This window comes from Schistocerca cancellata, chromosome 4, assembly GCF_023864275.1.
Source record: "Schistocerca cancellata isolate TAMUIC-IGC-003103 chromosome 4, iqSchCanc2.1, whole genome shotgun sequence".
NCBI classification, from domain to species: domain Eukaryota; kingdom Metazoa; phylum Arthropoda; class Insecta; order Orthoptera; family Acrididae; genus Schistocerca; species Schistocerca cancellata.
In genome coordinates, this window is record NC_064629.1 from 539,085,109 (window position 1) to 539,104,965 (window position 19,857).

The window sequence follows — 19,857 nt, forward strand, 5'->3', positions numbered from 1 at the left end:
TTTCTAGATCCTTTGCAGATTCACTGGTGACTGATAGAACTGTGTCATCAATGCTGGTGGCTGTTGTTTAAGAGCACAAGATCACCCTGACTTTTGAAACCTTGCAGATTTATTAGTTATTTTTATTTGAATGCTATTAAATGTAATGTAGATGTAGTAATCTGAAATAAATGGCACTAAATATACTGTGCTCTGCTACGTTGCTCCTCTAAACTCAGTGAAACTTGTCATCAGGGTCACAAGAACACCTTTGGTTGTACGTGTTTTAAGGAGCTTTTGTGGATGCACATCTGGCATGACATAATTGCCTTATAGGTCAAATACATACAGATTTTATAAACAATGTGCACAGTTCACGGCATGCACAGCTGGCCCTTACCACTCAACTACATGTTTACATCAGTGCCACTAAGTAGTAGCACACTGCAACAGACTTTTATCCCCATTCACTTGGCATATATCCCTCCATATTTGTAGCACATTCCTCAGATATGCCAGTTCACTCACTATGTAGTAAAATTTGATCGGACACCAGTATATGTTATTGTTATACTGATAGAAAAACCTATTTTGTGGGATTCTGAATGAGATACAGTATATTAAGTGTTGGATTTTATCATACAGTAATCTATTTGAGGCACATCATCGTCGATTGTGAGACTGTAGCATTTGTTCATGTTTCTGACATCTGTTGATCTTATGGTGGGTCTGGTTCATCTGCACTGTAGACCCACAGTGTATATATGAATGAACATTCACAAAAAGCTGTCTCACTGGTTTCTCTTATGTTCACTTAAATGTCAGGTCAAAGACAGTGCGCTTTTGGCCCATATGGCTCACAGCACCTCATTTGTATGCTATTCAAGTGACCTTGTTGGTAGATATTTAATCATTTCTGCAAACAGCAGTTTGTGTTTGGAGTTAGTTGTTAACTGTGCAGGAACCAGCTTTCCTATGCTGTGTCAACATGAGATCTGTTGAATCTGTTTTGAGTGCTTGCAGGAAAGAAAATTACCAGGAAAAGATAGCAAAAAGGAATTTGGGCCACGCAGACCAGATTCATTGTCTGAGAAAATGATGAAATCAAATAAGCATGACTACAAGCAAACATTTAATGAAGAAGTGTGTAATAAGCATAAATTCTTGTGTGAGTGGAATGTAAGAATGACTTATTTTCAGCCTGGAAGTGATTATGTTAACTAATACATGTATTTGTGATCTTCTACATTTGTCTGATAAATGCTTCCACTTACACAAAAATGGGGAGTAGTGAAAGCTTAAATATTATTTCATTCTTGGCATAAATTGTACTTAATTATGTACAGAACTATAAAATTCCACAAAAACTATTCTTTCTTTTTTCAGACAAGTTATGCATATTATTATTATTATTATTATTATTATTATTGACAGCAACTGAAGTTTTATATATTTGTTGATCCATCACAGTTATACAACAAATGCTATTAATTTTACACACTCATATTTATCTGAATTAAAAACTTTGTGAACACCCAGAATTTATACTTACATGCTTCCACTGGTCCTCAAGATAATGAAAAGGATAGACTCCTACTTCCCATACAGAGAAAATGTTAAGTCGCAAACAGGCACAACGAAAAGATTGCTGTGCTTCTGTGACTGTGTGTGTGTGTGTGTGTGTGTGGAGGGGGGGGGGGTGTTTTCTACTTCAAAAGAAGGCCTTTTGGCTGAAAGCTCAAATCATTGTACCTGTCTGTGACTTATCTCCTCTGCATGGTGAGTAGCAATCTACGCTTTCCATAATTTTGTTGTTGATCCATCCTGGACTTTCCATTGCTAGAACTGTATTGTCAGCATGCATGACAGCTGTTTTATTTACAGCTTCAGTGATCATGAATCAATGCGCCCAGATAGTCAGCATGTTAATGCTCAGCCTCCAGGATTCAGGGAAGAACTCTTCCCCTGGGCCAGATTTGCCTCACAGTTTAATGATGAGCCACCCAGCCTGGATGTGGTTTTTATGCATTTTCTCTTATCTTAGTAGGTGAATACTGAGCTGGTACCTGCCTCAGACACACTACGCAAACATTTAGAAAACTTTCTCACACTTGAATGTGAGACCCACTCTATACTCAAATGAATAGACAAATTTCATTCTGGGAGGAGTGGTGGGATGAGTAAGTACATCTGGCCACCAGCTGTCACTAACATTGCCAAAATTCATCTAAGAAATCCCAACCCCATAGAGAGATGGCACAAGGCAAGTAAGGAGAAGAAGAATTGGTTTTTATGAGTCTTTAATTTTCATGATTTCCATAAATATAGTTTTTCCACATACACTAATTTACCAATGACATTACCCAAGTATGCTACATCCTCAACAATAAAGATTGTAAAATTAAAGTGTGTAACAGGATTTTACAACTGTGCCCATGTTATTTAAGAGTGATTTGCTTATTTCAATAGTAAAATGCAACAATTAAAATGAATAAATGTTAATTAGATTACACATCCTATACAGTATATCCAGCATCAGAATTATTTAAATATTAACCAAACAATTTGCAGAAGTTGCCATTAAGCCACATCACTGTTTCCCTCATATGTAATCACATGGCAGTATCAAAAGTTTGTTCTAAATCAATGTCTTTAATTGATGATAGTCACATCAGAATAGTATCAGTACACAAAATTTGTTGGTCTCCATTTGGCTGACTGATCGAATTGTGCAATACCTAGATTTTGGGGTATTTGGATATTACAGGGGCCTGATGTTGGAATGCATGGGGGTAGCCATACCCACCAACATCAAAGTTCCATTTGACCACATCTTACCAGCCCAAGAGAGTATCACCATATGGTGTACTGAGCTCATCATACCACTCCACATCTGTACCTGCCATCTGAGAACAAGTAATGGCTTCCTTGCATCATTCTATGTCCCCTCACCCCCACAACATTGGTCAGAGACTAGCAACAGTCAGACAAAGCAATTACCACCCCAGTCATCTTACCACCACAACACAGTCAACTATGTTTGGAGTGATGCCTCATCTGGGAAGAATGTACTGTTGCTGAAAGGCATCTCAAAGTGTTCAGCAACAAACTGTAGTTCTGCACTGCATTGGATGGCCATCATTGGTGAGTATGCAACCTGGGGAGAGGTCCCATTCTTCCAGTTTTTTGGGTAAGCAGAGTGTTTTTACTCCTGGTGTCATGGTGTGGGGATCCATCGGGTAAGACTTCAGTTCATGGCTGGTAGTGATTGAGGGAACTGTGATGGCTCAACAATATCTAATGGACATCCTGTGTCCTCACATGTTATATCTCATGTGATACTGTCATGGTACATTTTCAACAGGACAATACTCATCCACATATGGCCAATGTCCCTATGAATTGTCTGTATGATGTTGAGACACTCCTGTGGCCAGCAAGATCCTCTGCTCTGTCCCCAATAGAATATGAATTATGTAGGACTAGCATGGACATCAACTTCGTGTCAGTGGATGTCACAGACCAGATACAGCAGTTGTGGGTCAGATTGGCCCAGGGGAGTACAAGCATGATGACACCCTTCCCAACTGAATCAGTGCATTCCTCCAGCCCATAGGTAGTTGCATCATTGTTCTGCTAATTAGGCTCATATTGCCAAGTTCTTTGTAAACTTGACTTAAATTTCTGATCACTGAAATAACATTACATACCCTTAAATGATAATTAAATCAAGACCCTAAGTTGCCGACAGGTGTTGATATACATTAACTGGGACAGTTGAAACTGTTAGCCTCAACTGGGACTTGAACCCGGGATCTCCTGCTTACATGGCAGACACTCTGTCCATCTGAGCCACTGAATGCACAGAGGATAGTGTGACTGCAGGGATTTATCCCTTGCATGCTCCCCAAAAGACCCACATTCCCAACTTAATGTCCACATACTACATTCATAGTGCCCCTGCCCATTACACTCATTACTTGTGGCAGACAATCTTACCTAGTCCCTTAAGAGTTCGGGCAATGTGTGTGCATCTGCACATATATCACATACCCTCTTAAACCATGAAGTTTCATTTCATTTCCTCCTCCTTTCTGGGTCCTTCACCTATTTCGTCTGGCAGTATATTAAAGGCTTACACACAGAATGTCTACATAATTATGAAAATTCAAATAATTTCCTGTTGTAGCAATATTCATAATCTTACATAACAAGTTACAAAGATGAAATATGGTATAAAAAATAAGTGTCATGTGCCAGCATTTTATACATCAACTGAAATCAGTTGTAGTCCATATTTCTTATAAAACTCACAGTTGCCTGCAGATAGGGACACAGAAAGAAAAGTGAAGGAAAAGATTATAGTGTGCAAGAATGATATGAAGAAAGCAGCACTATAATGACTTGGAAACCTGTCCTAGTTAAGCACATAACTTCAAACAAAATCTTTTTCCTGAGGATCAAAATATACATAAATAAAGCACACAGCCCTATATACGACAATATCCAAGCAGAATCAAATAATGTGGAGCCACAACGTAAAGGAAATATGGTTGAGCTGAAATCCTAGCTGAACATATTACAACTTAAATCTAAACACAAAACACAAGGCAGCAAAATCTCCAGATCATTTAGTAGACAAAATTTTTAAATTATTCCTCAGAGACAAATCTGTCTACATTACTCAATTACTTAATGATCTATCTCTACTTGTAATTTTTTTATTGCTGTTAACTACAACATCCAGTGATGTTTTGCTCTTCCAGAATTCCATTCCTACACATCACCTCATTTTTACGTGCCCCATTTTTCCATGAAGATAACTGACAAATCAAAATTGAGTATATTTTATATGCAGACACAGTACTTAAATGAATCATCATTCACTACATGCCCGTCTGATTCCCTCAGTTTCTCATTACATTTACTAACAAATACATTCAGAATACTTCTCAGGCCAGTCTAAAACATTTGTTTCCAAAATTAATTAATATTTGTCAAATTTAGACTCTTTACGTGACTCTCAGTGTTGGAATCACATCCATGAGTCACAGCTTCTTCTCATGAATTTATTTGTTTATTTAGTCACCAGTCTTCTGACTGGTCTGATGTGACCTGCCACAAATTCCTCTCCTGTGACAAACTCTTCTTCTCAGAGCAGCAACTGCAACTTATGTCCTGAATTATTTGCTAGATGTATCCAGTCTCTGTCTTCCTCTATGGTTTTTACCCTCTGCAGCTCCCTCTAGTATCATGGAAGTTATTCCCTGATGTCTGAACAAATGTTCTACAATGATATCCCCCCTTCTTGGCAGTGTTTTACATATATTCCTTTCTTTGTCAATTCTACGGAGAACCTCCTCATTCCATATCTTATCAGTCCACCTAATGGATAGCATTCTACTGTAGCACCATATCTCAATTGCTTCAATTCTCTTCTGTTCCAGTTTTGCCATACAATGCTGTGCTCCAAACATACATTCTCAGGAATTTCTTCCTCTAATTAAGCTTTTGTATGTCCATCCTTATTAGCAGGAGGTCTCAGGGACGATGGCCTATACTGTCTTGACAAAAAATAAAAGCACCTACAGCCATCCTTATGGTTTTATTTTATTTTGTCGCTACCAGTTTCAACACTTCATTGCGTCATCTTCAGTCTGTTTTTGCTGCGGTACAGGTTGATATGATCCCCATGCATAACCCGTCAGTTGCCAGCATTATTGGATATGCAGATAATGTGTCAACACTCCAACTATCAACTGCCAGCTGATGGTCGGAGTGCTGACACATTATCTGCATATCCAGTAATGCTGGCAACTGATAGGTTATGCATGGGGATCATATCAACCTGTACCGCATCATAAACAGCCTGAAGATGACGCAATGAAGCATTGAAACTGGTAGTGACAAAATAAAATAAAATCATAAGGATGGCTGTAGGTGTTTTTATTTTTTGTCCTCAAATTAAGATCTGTGTTTGGTATTAGAAGTCTTCTCTTGGCCAGGAATGCACTAATCTGCTTTTTATGTCCTCCTCCCTTTGTCCATCATGGGTTATTTTGGTGCCTATGTAGCAGAGTTCTTTAACTTCATCTACTTTGTAATCACCTGTCCTGATGTTAAGTTTCTGGCTATTCTCATTTCTGCTACTTCTTATTACTTTCATCTTCCCTTGATTTACTCTCAGTCCATATTCCATACTCTTTGGCTATTCATTCCATTCAGCACATCCTGTAATTCTTCTTCACTTTTACTGAGGATAGCAATGTCATCAGCCATTCTTATCATTGATATCTTTTCATCTCAAATTTCTATTACACTGTCGAACCTTTTGTTTATTTCCGTCATTGTGTCTTCGATGTATAGATTGAACAGCAGGGGTGAAACACTGCATATCTGTCATACATCCATTTTGATCTGAGCACTTCAGTCTTGGTCTTCCACTCTTACTGTTCTCTCTTGGTTCTTGTTCATATTGTATATCACCTGTCTTTCCCTACAACTTATCCTTATTTTTCTCAGAATTTTGAACATCTTTCACAATTTTACAATGACAAATTATTTTTTTCTAGATCAACAAATTCTATGAGCATGTCTTGATATTTCTGTACTCTTGTTTCGATTATCAACTGCAATGTCAGAACTGCCTGTCTGGTTATTTTACCCCTACAACCATATTTCAGTCCCCCATGACTATTAGATTTTCATCTCCCCTTACATATTGAATTATCCCTTCAGTATCCATATATATTCTCTTTTATCTCTTCATCTGCCATCTGCAGTGTTGCATGAGTACCTGAACTATTGCTGTTGGTGTTGGTTTGCTGTCAATTCTGATAAGAACAACCACATCACTGAACTGTTCACAGTAACTCTCTCTCTCTGCCCTGCCTTCCAATTCATAATGGAGCCTACTCCCATTATATTATTTTCTGCTGCTGTTGACATTGTCCTATATTCATCTGACCAGAAATCCTTGTCTTCTTTCCATTTCACTTCAATTACCTCCACTATATCTATACTGAGCCTTAACATTTCCCTTTTCAAATTTTCTAGCTTCCATACAATATTTGAACTTCCAACATTCCTTGTCCTGATTTGTAGTACACTGTTGTTTCATTGGTTACTCAGTCTTATTCTCATAGACACCTCTGCACTGGCAGTCTCCTCCTGGAGATCTGAATTGGAGACTTTTCCAGAATCTTTTGCCAATGGAGAGTTCATCATGACACTTTTCTCAGTTACTGGCTACACGCCCTTTGGATACACTTTATGTTCTTTAATGCAATGATTTCTGTTGCCTTCTGCATCCTCATACCATCAATCTTCATTGATTTTTCCACCTTGAGTGGCAGTTTCCCACCCACAGGGCAAGAGAGTGCCCTGAACCTCTGCACACTTTTTCACCCTCTTTGACAAGGCTGTTGGCTGAATCATGGTGACTTCTAATACTGGAAGTGTTTGGCCACCACTGCTTATGAATTTTATTAAAAATTCAAGTGGTGGTGGAGTTGAAACCTGAGACTTCATTAATATCAAGCTGAAGTCCTCAAAGGGGTGCTTTAATGTTTGGAAACAGGTGTAAATCAAATGGGATAAAGTTGGGACTATATGTAGGATGATAAATGGCAGTGAACACAAGGTGTCTCATTGTTACATATGTCACAGTGCTTGTGTGTTTTTGGCATTGTCATGCTGAAGGAGATTGTGCTTCAAGTGTGGACAAACACTTTGAATTCATGCTTTCAGTTTTCTGAGGATCTCTCATGCATCAACCTAGTTATGGTACACACCACCGCATAACACACTGCAATTCAGAGCCCTCTAACGGCCAAGGGTTGCATCTTGTCACCGAGTAATATGTATGGCATGTAATACATCAACCAATATTGAGAACAGAATAAAAAATTTGAAGGCATTCCTTTTCAGCAAGCCCCCATATATCACAAGGAACAGCTGGTTTTTTGAAGTATTGGCTATCCTGCTAACTTGACTATTTCAAACTTAGCCCCAGTATGTACAAATTTTGTGTACCCTTTTATTGACATTGAAGTAGTAATGTAGTTTCCAAGAGTCTCTTCTCTTTGGTGGTGTGTATATTGACTTACTAAACTAAACTGACGTCTTTTATTCTTGTTGTTGATGATGAATGGCTGAATTAGTGATTTATTTCTATGTAAATCTTATATAATATGTTTCAGGATGTCACCAGTATTTAATGCATTTTTGGCAAACTTGCCACAGTTGTTGGACCAAAATCAACTTATGGGCTGTTCTCTCCTGCCAACATGCCTTGTGCTTTTACAGTATTGTCCTTGTCCTCATCATCCAGGAGAATTCCAAGTTCCAGCATATAGCCTATGGTTTCTGGAGCCCCATACACGTCGGTCTTGGCTAATGGCAGTTCTTGTTCTGATGTACAAGGTATCCTAGACTGGTTAAAATATATTAAGATATGTTATTAGTAGTTTTACAAATATTATTTTTATAATGGTATTTCAGCTAAATCCTTTCACATATAAATTTAACTGCTACATTTTTATACATTATGGATTCTAATTTAGACACAACACATGACTTTAATCAATTTATTATAATACTTCTTATAATTATAGTGTCCATTATTTTTAAAATATATTTTGTGTTGAAGTCTTTTAATGTAACCCTACTGATCAGTTCTTTGTGCCATTAAATATATGGCAAAAATGTCTGTGCAAATAACAACCTTTTCTTTAACATAACTGTACTGGAAATTTCAAACTGCTTATTGGGAACTACTTCAGAGTAGCCTCATTTCTTCAATTTTCTCTTCCACGTACCATATATGTTTCATTTCTCAACCACGAAGATTCATGGTACAGATGATATTTTATCTTCTGTTTACTTAATGACATCTATTTTCATCTTTATGAGTTCTACAACTTCCACAAAACAGCATGAGCCACAACATCAATGCTTGCACTAAAGATGCCCTTTCAGTGTTAAGAACATATGATAGTGCACTTACTGTTTGTAACTATGCAAAAAGACATGTTATTGTTAGATTGCATTATTGGCAGTAAACTAATATAAACAGCAACAACTGAAACACTGAAATATATGTGGGAGTAACAGTCCAGAGGGATGTAAGTGGACTGACTTCCTAAAAATATTTGTAGTGAAAAACAGATTCATTGCAAGAATTTAAGAAAATGGAATTCATTCATGAAATCACTAGGTCAATTGATTATTTAAAATTTTTTGTTAATTTGGTCTCTTACTATCAAAGATTAATAGATGAGATATCAAAGATACAAAAAAGAGTAATGCACTTTACTATGGGATTGATAAGCAGATGTGAGAATATTATGGAGATGCTCATCAAACTCTAGTGACAGGTGCTACAACAGTGACATTTTACTCAAGGAGAAGGTAACTTAAAATTTGGCGAGCTTATATTCCATGAAAAGTCAGGCACTGTATTACTTCCTCTTGCATACATCTTCCAAAACAACCACATTCAGAAAATAAGAGAACTCAGCTTTTAGGGAAGTTTAATGACAGTTATTCTTTTTGTCGACCAATTCGGAATGGAATACCAAGAAGAGACAATGATACTGGACACTCTAGGACTTGTACCTGTTGTCGAGCAGTCACCCATTTTATTACACTTTATGAAGAAGTTGATAAAATATTAATATATGGAACCTGGATCTGTAATGATTGTACTACTTATTACTGTATTAGAGAGGTATTTTTTTTCCATTTCACTGCAAACTTAACTCCTCAAAACTGACCAAACTGCTGTTTCTGGGTTCCAAATAAATATATTGTTTGCTGTTTGCTTTACTGGTTTAAGTGTTTTGTTAAAAGTTTTTTGTATGTGCACACATATTTAAGAAATGCAAGCTTTGAATTAATTTTTATCTCCATGTGTAGTTTTGTCTTATTAACTCTAGATGCACTAACTCATTTTGATATGTGTGACCTACTTTTTGTGAGCCTTGTTCCATATTGTTACAAAATAGAAACATTCACTCAATTCAGTATTCAGTTGAAAAATTGTAGTTGCCCTTTGTGGAAGTGTATTTCATGAGTGACCATCTGGTGAGGCTCAGTTTTTTTAATAAATACCTCCATACTTTCATTTGGTTGAACAACTGAATTTAATTTTGGCAACTATACAAACTGCACTGATCTCATTACAATTTGTAATTTGATCCTGCTATAAGAACAACATATCCATATTTAGTAGAACTGACTGATTCTTTTCTGATATTTCTGATCAAGTTTCTGAACATATCCCATGGTTAATAACTGCTGATACACTCATGTTCTCTGTGACAAAGTTTCACACAAATTTTTAAATGTTATATGCATGCCTGTCTCTGAATATTTTCACATTTTATTCCTGAAGAATCAAGTTAACCAAGTTCACTAGCAATTCTTTTTATTACTATGACCAGTTTCAGCAGATGGGATCATTTGAAAATGGGGCACAACCTGAAACTATTCCTCAAGTGAATAAAAGTCAAATTCGCAATGTTGCCTGTTTTTCTATCGTATTTTGGCTATCATGCCTATGTTTATGTGTTCACTATGCTGTTCATAGCAGCTTACCTGCATTTAAGTTCTCTTATTTATTATTAGATCAACTCTTGCATTACCCTACATGTTTTTGTGTCTGTGACACTGTATTCCCCCCTCCCCTCGCTGATGGACTATGGACATAGCCATTGATAGGTTGGTTTGCATGCCTTAGCAATTCAGACAACATACCATATCTGCAACTACAACACAGGGGTATCCATTGAGAGATCTGACAAAGGGGCGGTTCCTGAAGAGGGGGAGCAGCCTTTTCAGTAGTTCCAGAGGCAACAATCTGGATGATTGATTGATCTGCCCTAGTAACACCAAACAAAATGTCTTTGCTGTGCTGGTACAACAACGGCCAAAAGCAGCAGGAAACTTCAGCAGTAATCTTTCCCAAGGCCATGCAGCTCTACTGTATGGTTAAATGATGATTGTGTTGTCTTTGGGTAAAATATTCTGGAGGGGAAATAGTCCCCCATTCAGATCTCTGAGTGGGGACTACTCAGGAGGATGTTGTCATCAGGAGAAACAAAACTGGCTTTCTACACATTGGAGCCTGGAATGTTGGATCCCTTAATCGGGCAGGTAGATTAGAAAATATGATAGATGGATAGGTTAAAGTTAGATATAGTGGGAATTAGGGAAGTTCAATGGCAGGAGGACAGTAATTTTGGCCATATAAATACAGGGTTATAAATACAAAATCAAATAGGGGTAATGCAGGACCAAGTTTAATAATGAATAAGAAAATAGGAATGTGAGTAAGTTACTATGAACAGCATAGTGAACACATCATAGACAAGACAGACAAAAAGCCCACACATACCACACTAGTACAAGTTTATATGCCAACTAGCTCTGCAGGTGCTGAAGAGACAGATGAAATGTATGATAAGATAAAATAATTATGCAGATAGCTAAGGGAAATGAAATTTTTTTGTGATGTGGGACTGGCATTTCACAGTATGAAAAGCAAGGTAAGGAAAAATAATGAGTCAATGTGAACTGGGTGAAAGGAATGAAAGACAAAGCTGCCTGGTAGAGTTTTGTGTAGAGCATAATTTAATCATCACTGACACTTGGTTTAAGAATCATGAAAGAAAGTTGTATACATGGAAGAGACCTCATCTAAATCTACATGATTACTCTGCTATTCACAATAAAGTGCCTGACAGAGGGTTCAATGAACCACCTTCACGCTATCTTTCTACCGTTCCACTCTCGAATGGCACATGGGGAAAACAAGCACTTAAATTTTTCTGTGTGAGGCCTAATTTCTCTTATTTTATTGTGATGATGATTTCTCACTATGTAGGTGGGTGGCAACAGAATTTCCATGGGCAGATGTGGACTTTGATAACAATTTATTGTTTATGAACTGTAGATTAATACTGAAGAAATTTCAAAAAGGTAGGAATTTAAAGAGATGGTAGCTTGATAAGTTGGCAGAACCAGAGGTTGTCAAGAGTTTCAGAGGGAGCATTTGGCAACAGATGACTAGAATAGATAAAGGGATACATTAGAAGACACATGGGTAGCTTTAAGAGATGAAATACTGAAAGCAGTAGAGAATCAAATAGCTAAAAAGACAATGCCTAAAAGAATGTCTAGGACAACATGGGAGATATTGAATTTAATCAATAGAATGAGAAAATATAAAAATGCAGCAAACAAAGTAGGGGAAAAGGAGGACAAACATTAAAAAAATGAGACTGACAGGATGTGCAAAATGGCTAAGCAGGAATGGCTAGAGGACAAATGTAAACATTTAGAAGTATATTTCGTTACGAAAAAGATAGATACCACCTACTGGAAAATTAAAGAGGCTTTTGCATAAAAGGGAAGCAGCTGCATGAACATCAAGAGCTCAGACGGAAAAATTGTATTAAGCAGAGAAGGAAAGCTGAAAGGTTGAAGGAGTGTGTAGAGGGGCTGTACAAGGGAGATGAACTTGGGGCATAATTATAAAGATTGAAGAGAACACAGATGAAGATGATATGAGAGATATGATACTGCAAGAAGAATTTGATAGAGCACTGGAAGATGTAAGTCAAAACAAGGCACTTGGAGTAGACAGTACACTATCAGAACTACTGACTGCCTTGGGAGAGCCATCCATGACAAAATTATTCCATCTGGTGTGCAAGATGTATGAGACAGGTAAAATAACCTCAAACTTCAATAAGAATGTAATAATTCCAGTTCCAAAGAAAGCTGGTGCTGACAAGTGTGAATATCACCAAACTGTCAGTTTACTAATTCATGGTTGCAAAGTACTAACATGAATTCTTTACATTATAATGCAAAAGCTGGTAGAAGACAACTTTGGGGAAGATCGCTTTGGAATCTACAGAAATGTTGGAACATGAAGGCAATACTAAACCTACAGCTTCTCTTCAAAGATAGGTTAAGGAAAAACAAACCTTCGTTTATAGCATTTATAGACTTAGACAAAGCTTCTGACAATGTTGACTGGAATACTTTCTTTGGAATTCTGAAGGTAGCAGGGGTAAAATACAGGGAACAAAAGGCTGTATACAACTTGTACAGAAACCAGACGGCAGTTATAAGAGTTGAGTAGCATGAAAGGGGAGCAGTGGTTGAGAAGGACAGGGTTGTAGCCTATACCTGGTATTCAATCCATACATTGAGCAAGTAAAGAAGAGAACCAAAGAAAAAATAGAGATAGGAACTATTGTTCTGGAAGAATAAACCAAAACTTTGAGGTTTGCCAACGATATTTGATTTCTGCAAGAGACAGCAAGACACTTGGAAGAGCATTTGAATGGAGTGGGCAGTGTCCTGAAAGAGGGATATAAGATGAACATTAACAAGAGCAAAACAAGAGTAATGGAATGAAGTTGAATTAAATCAAGTGATGCTGAGAGAATTAAATGAGACATTTAAAGTAGTAGATTGGTTTTGTTGTTTGGACAGCCAAGTACCTAACAACGGCCAAAGTAGAGAGGATATAAAATGTAGACTGGCAATGACAAGAAAAGTGTTTCTGAAGAAGAGAAATTTGTTATCATTGAATACAGATGTAGGTGTTAAGAAGCCTTTTCTGAAGGTATTTGTATGGAGTGTATCCATATATGGAACTGAAGCATGGATGATAAACAGTTTGGACAAGAATATAATATAAGCTTTCAAAACATGGTGCCACAGGATCATGTTTAAGATTAGATGGGTAGATCATGTAACTAATGAGCAAAAACTGAATACAATTGGGGAGGAAAGAAATTTATGGCACAACCCGACTAGATGAAGGAATCGGTTGATAGGACACATTCTGAGACATCAAGAGATCAGGAGTTTAGTATTGGAGGGAAGTAAGGGGGGTTAAAATTGTAGAGGGAATCCAAGAGATAAAGACAGTAAGCATATTCAGAAGAATGTAAGATTCAGTAATTATTTGGAGATAAAGAAACTTTCACAGGATAGGGTAGTATGGAGAGCTGTATCAAAACAGTATGAAGACCACAACAATAACAAACCTGTACTAACATGCCCAGAAGTTGCTCTTCTTCCTGCAACCATATTTCAGTTCTTCCACACCATGTCTAAACTATATGTAACATAAACAAAATTGAAACCTCCTGGCAGATTAAAACTGTGTGCCCGACCGAGACTCGAACTCGGGACCTTTGCCTTTCGCGGGCAAGTGCTCTACCATCTGAGCTACTGAAGCATGACTCACACCCAGTACTCACAGCTTTACTTCTGCCAGTACCTTGTCTCCTACCTTCCAAACTTTACAGAAGCTCTCCTGCGAAACTTGCAGAACTAGCACTCCTGAAAGAAAGGATATTGCGGAGACATGGCTTAGCCACAGCCTGGGAGATGTTTCCAGAATGAGATTTTCACTCTGCAGCAGAGTGTGCGCTGATATGAAACTTCCTGGCAGATTAAAACTGTGTGCCCGACCGAGACTCGAACTCGGGACGTTCGCCTTTCGCGGGCAAGTGCTCTACCATCTGAGCTACTGAAGCATGACTCACGCCCAGTACGAAAGGCAAAGGGCCCGAGTTCGAGTCTCGGCCGGGCACACAGTTTTAATCTGCCAGGAAGTTTCATATCACCACACACTCCGCTGCACAGTGAAAATCTCATTCTGGAAACATCCCCCAGGCTGTGGCTAGGCCATGTCTCCGCAATATCCTTTCTTTCAGGAGTGCTAGTTCTGCAAGGTTCGCAGGAGAGCTTCTGTAAAGTTTGGAAGGTAGGAGACGAGGTACTGGCAGAAGTAAAGCTGTGAGTACCGGGCGTGAGTCGTGCTTCGGTAGCTCAGATTGTGGAGCACTTGCTCGCGAAAGGCAAAGGTCCTGAGTTCGAGTCTCGGTTGGGCACACAGTTTTAATCTGCCAGGAAGTTTCATACCAGTGCACACTCCGCTGCAGAGTGAAAATCTCATTCTGGAAACATCCCCCAGGCTGTGGCTAAGCCATGTCTCCACAATATCCTTTCTTTCAGGAGTGCTAGTTCTGCAAGGTTCGCAGGAGAGCTTCTGTAAAGTTTGGAAGGTAGGAGATGAGGTACTGGCAGAAGTAAAGCTGTGAGTACCGGGCGTGAGTCGTGCTTCAGTAGCTCAGATGGTAGAGCACTCGCCCGTGAAAGGCAAAGGTCCCGAGTTCAAGTCTCAGTCGGGCACACAGTTTTAATCTGCCAGGAAGTTTCAATTTTGTTTATGTTACATATAGTTTAGACATGGTGTGGAAGAACTGAAATATGGTTGCAGGAAGACGAGCAATTTCTGGGCATGTTAGTACAGGGTTGTTGTTGGTGTGGTCTTCATACTGTTTTGATGCAGCTCTCCATACTACCCTATCTGTGAAAGTTTCTTTATCTCCAAATAATTACTGAATCTTACATTCTTCTGAATATGCTTACTGTCTTTATCTCTTGGATTCCCTCTACAATTTTAACCCCCCTTACTTCCCTTCCCAGATTTGGTATTACTGTAAATATCACTGTATAAGTATATGTCATAGAGAGTCGCAACTGCAAAATATCAGAGAATGAAGCAAGTACTAACCACTAAGTCATAGGCCAACTCACACACCCATGCCTGAGGGAGGACTTGAACCTCCAAAGAGGAATATATATTCTTAGTATAAATATCTTATGTAAATGCCCTTGTAGATAGCGTTGGTAGCCCTCTGAGGCTGTTAATGGATGGTGCTATTGTAGTGCAAAGGTTGAATCACTGGAAAATGACTGTGAAATGTAGGTACACTGAAGTGCCAATGAAACTGGTATAGGCATGCATATTCAAATACAGAGGCATTTAAACATGCAAAATACTGCCCTGTAGTCATTGAGTTTGAAAGTGGTGTTATAGTCTGTTCACGAGCGATGGGAAGCAGCATCTCCGAGGTAGCAATGAAGTGGGGATTTTCCTGTATGACCATTTCATGAGTGCACTGTGAATATCAGGAATCTGGTAAAACATCAAATCTCTAATACTGACATTGGACTGTTAATGACTGGAAACACATTACCTGGTCAGACAAGTCTCATTTCAAATGGTATTGAGCCGATGGACATGTGTGGGTATGGAGACAACCTCATAAATCCATGGACACTGTATGTCAGCAAGGAACTGTTCAAGCTGGTGGAGGCTCTGTAATGGTGTGGGGGGGGGGGTTTGAGTGATATGGGCCACCTGATACATCTAGATACTACTCTGACAGGTGACACATACATAAGCATCCTGTCTGATCACCTGCATCCGTTCATGTATATTGTGTATTCTGACAGACTTGGGCTATTTTGGCAGGACAATGCTACAACCCACACATCCAGAATTGGTACAGAGTGGCTCCAGGAACACTCTTATGAGTTTAAACACTTCTGCTGGCCACCAAACTTCCCATACATGAACATTATTGAACATATCTGGGATGTCTTGCAACATGCTGTTCATTAGAGATTTCTACCCCCTTGTACTCTTATGAATTTATGGACAGCCCTGCAGGATTCATGGTGTCAGTTCCCTCCAACACTACTTCACACATTAGTCAGTCCATGCTATGCCATTTTGTGGCATTTCTGCATGCTTGTTGGAGCCCTACACAATATTAGGCAAGTGTACAAGTTTCCTTGGCTCTTCAGTGTAGATCTCCAACTGACAAGGGGTTTGTGCAAAGACTGGTACTTGGCACTCAACCTAACGTATTGTACTGCAATGCATATTGTTTGATTACATCTTGATTCATCAATCAAAGGAATCAGTTATAATAGGCAAACATACGAGTTGCATTCAAGTTCTAAGGCCTCCGATATTTTTTCTAATTAACTACTCACCCGAAATCGATGAAACTGGCGTTACTTCTCGACGTAATTGCCTTGCAGACGTACACATTTTTCACAATGCTGACGCCATGATTCCATGGCAGCAGTGAAGGCTTCTTTAGGAGTCTGTTTTGACCACTGGAAAATCGCTGAGGCAATAGCAGCACGGCTGGTGAATGTGCGGCCACGGAGAGTGTCTTTCATTGTTGGAAAAAGCCAAAAGTCACTAGGAGCCAGGTCAGGTGAGTAGGGAGCATGAGGAATCACTTCAAAGTTGTTATCACGAAGAAACTGTTGCGTAACGTTAGCTCAATGTGCGGGTGCGTTGTCTTGGTGAAACAGCACACGTGCAGCTCTTCCCGGACGTTTTTGTTGCAGTGCAGGAAGGAATTTGTTCTTCAAAACATTTTCGTAGGATGCACCTGTTACCATAGTGTCCTTTGGAATGCAATGGGTAAGGATTACACCCTCGCTGTCCCAGAACATGGACACCATCATTTTTTCAGCACTGGCGGTTACCCGAAATTTTTTTGGTGGCGGTGAATCTGTGTGCTTCCATTGAGCTGACTGGCGCTTTGTTTCTGGATTGAAACATGGCATCCACGTTTCATCCATTGTCACAACCGACGAAAAGAAAGTCCCATTCATGCTGTCATTGCGCTTCAACATTGCTTGGCAACATGCCACACGGGCAGCCGTGTGGTCATCCGTCAGCATTCGTGGCACCCACCTGGATGACACTTTTCACATTTTCAGGTCGTCACCCAGGATTGTGTGCACAGAACCCACAGAAATACCAACTCTGGAGGCGATCTGTTCAACAGTCATTCGGCGATCCCCCAAAACAATTCTCTCCACTTTCTCGATCATGTCATCAGACCGGCTTGTGCGAGCCCGAGGTTGTTTCTGTTTGTTGTCACACGATGTTCTGCCTTCATTAAACTGTAGCACCCACGAACGCACTTTTGACACATCCATAACTCCATCACCACATGTCTCCTTCAACAGGCAAATTCAGAAAACGAATGATTGCACGCTGTTCAAGTAAGGAAAACGTCGCCATTTTAAGTATTTAAAACAGTTCTCATTCTCGCCGCTGGCGGTAAAATTCCATCTGCTGTATGGTGCTGCCATCTCTGGGACGTATTAACAATGAATGCAGCCTCATTTTAAAACAATGTGCATGTTTCTATCTCTTTCCAGTCCGGAGGAAAAAAATCGAAGGCCTTAGAACTTGAACACACCTCGTATATGGGACTATCCATACAGTGCAGTGTTAGAGCAGAAAATTATTCAAAAAGTTGTAGGGAATGCTGATGGCAGTCTCTGATTGAACAGAAGGATACTAAGGAGGCATACTACATCCACAAAAAAGATGCATGTAAATCTAACAGACAACTGCTTCTTGCATTTTGTCTGTCCACCTTTGGAGCTATTCTTTACAAATTTTGATACTGATGCAAAACAATATAGGTGACCATGTCCCAATTCAGGCTGATAGAACAATAACTGTTCAAAACCATGACCACCAATACATTATAGCTATTAATACAGTAGATTTGGTTAAACATATTTATTCTTCGAACTTATTGTTCATTCCTAATATTGGTGTGCTTCAGCTAGACATATGTAAATATTATTCTCATATCTCAAAACATTCTGTTTGGATTGCCTTTATAATCTACCTAGTTTTTAACACAGAGCTGTCATCATTTAAGTTATTGTTATCATTGTACAAGTTGTAAATGGTAACTTTTCGGTTTCCAGTACCAGTATAATCAACCTCCACACAGTGGCCAACTTCAGTCACTTATCAAAATTGTGCTGAATACATTGGACTCACAACATCACCAGTGTCGTCATATACCTGCAACTCTAGTTATGGGAACATTGCCATCTCGTTCTGAAGGTTAGTTTCACTCTTGTATAATGAATTTTTGTTATCTTGTTTATGAGTGGCAATACTCTTGCCAGTAATATTCTTCTCAATGTGTCACTGAATTGTACATCACTCTATTAATAGTTCATCCTTTATAAAGGTAAATGTAAAGTTGTATCAGTAATGAATGCATTACAGGTTGGTATTCCACTTGTGTTTTCAGCCAATTTTAAAAGTTTCCTTATTCACATTTCACTGGCCACAAATTCACTATAAAACCATAAGTGTTTTGTGTTTAATGTAGCTGTTTCATCTAGGGGATTTTATTGAGTGCCTGTAAATTATGTTGTGTAAAATAGCTTGTGAAACTCAATGTCAGTACTCGCCTTGAGTAATACCAATGAGTCCAATAATGTTTATGTTCACACCTGACAATCACTGCTATATTCTTAGAGAGTGATAATGACACAGAGGAAAAGCTCATGGAAGATGCATCACTTTGGAAGGTACTGTGGTGCTGTGCATATCATCACCAATTGTGCATCTGGTGTGTGTCACATAGACTTTGCACCTCTCAACCTATTTCCCATAAAAGGTGCAGCACAGACTGGCAACTGTTTTTTATTATTGTTATGTATGTTATGTTAACTGCTCAGATTGGGACCCTGTACAAGACTTCACTCTTCACAAACTTTCTATATAAACCTTTTTATCAGTACTAGACTTGATGTGGATTTGTACTGTATTCAGTTTGGTCCATTAATTCTCACATGTACATTACTGCACATTGTATAATCACGTCTTGTTCTTGGTGTTCAGACCATGTCAAATTGGAGTTAAAACTTGAGCTTTCACTTATTGTCACATTTTGTTCAGGAGTTGACTGACTTCCTTTATAGTTTTGTTCAAGCTTGTAGTTCATCAGGTGATATCACTTAGAATTCTAACATCTGTTAGTCATGGAATCTGCTTGGGAAAATGCAAGAAACTAGCCAAGTAGCAGTGTGTTTCCCCTCCCACACTGGCCCACAGTTGAGGGACAGAAGTAGAAAGGAGACCATCCACAGCATCTCCTACCCTCCAAAGAGTTACAATTTTTGGTTATACTCCTTTGAAGATGCTCTATATCAAGT

The 19,857-nt window shown here is 38.8% G+C and overlaps 1 protein-coding gene across 1 annotated transcript in view; it reads left to right on the forward strand.

The window, feature by feature from the left end:
* The window catches only part of LOC126183377 (protein unc-79 homolog), an 852,060-nt gene that overhangs the window by 431,990 nt on the left and 400,213 nt on the right, over positions 1–19,857 (forward strand). The window contains 2 exon segments of the mRNA XM_049925310.1: positions 8,181–8,403; positions 18,613–18,754. Coding sequence (XP_049781267.1) covers positions 8,181–8,403; positions 18,613–18,754 — 365 coding nt within the window.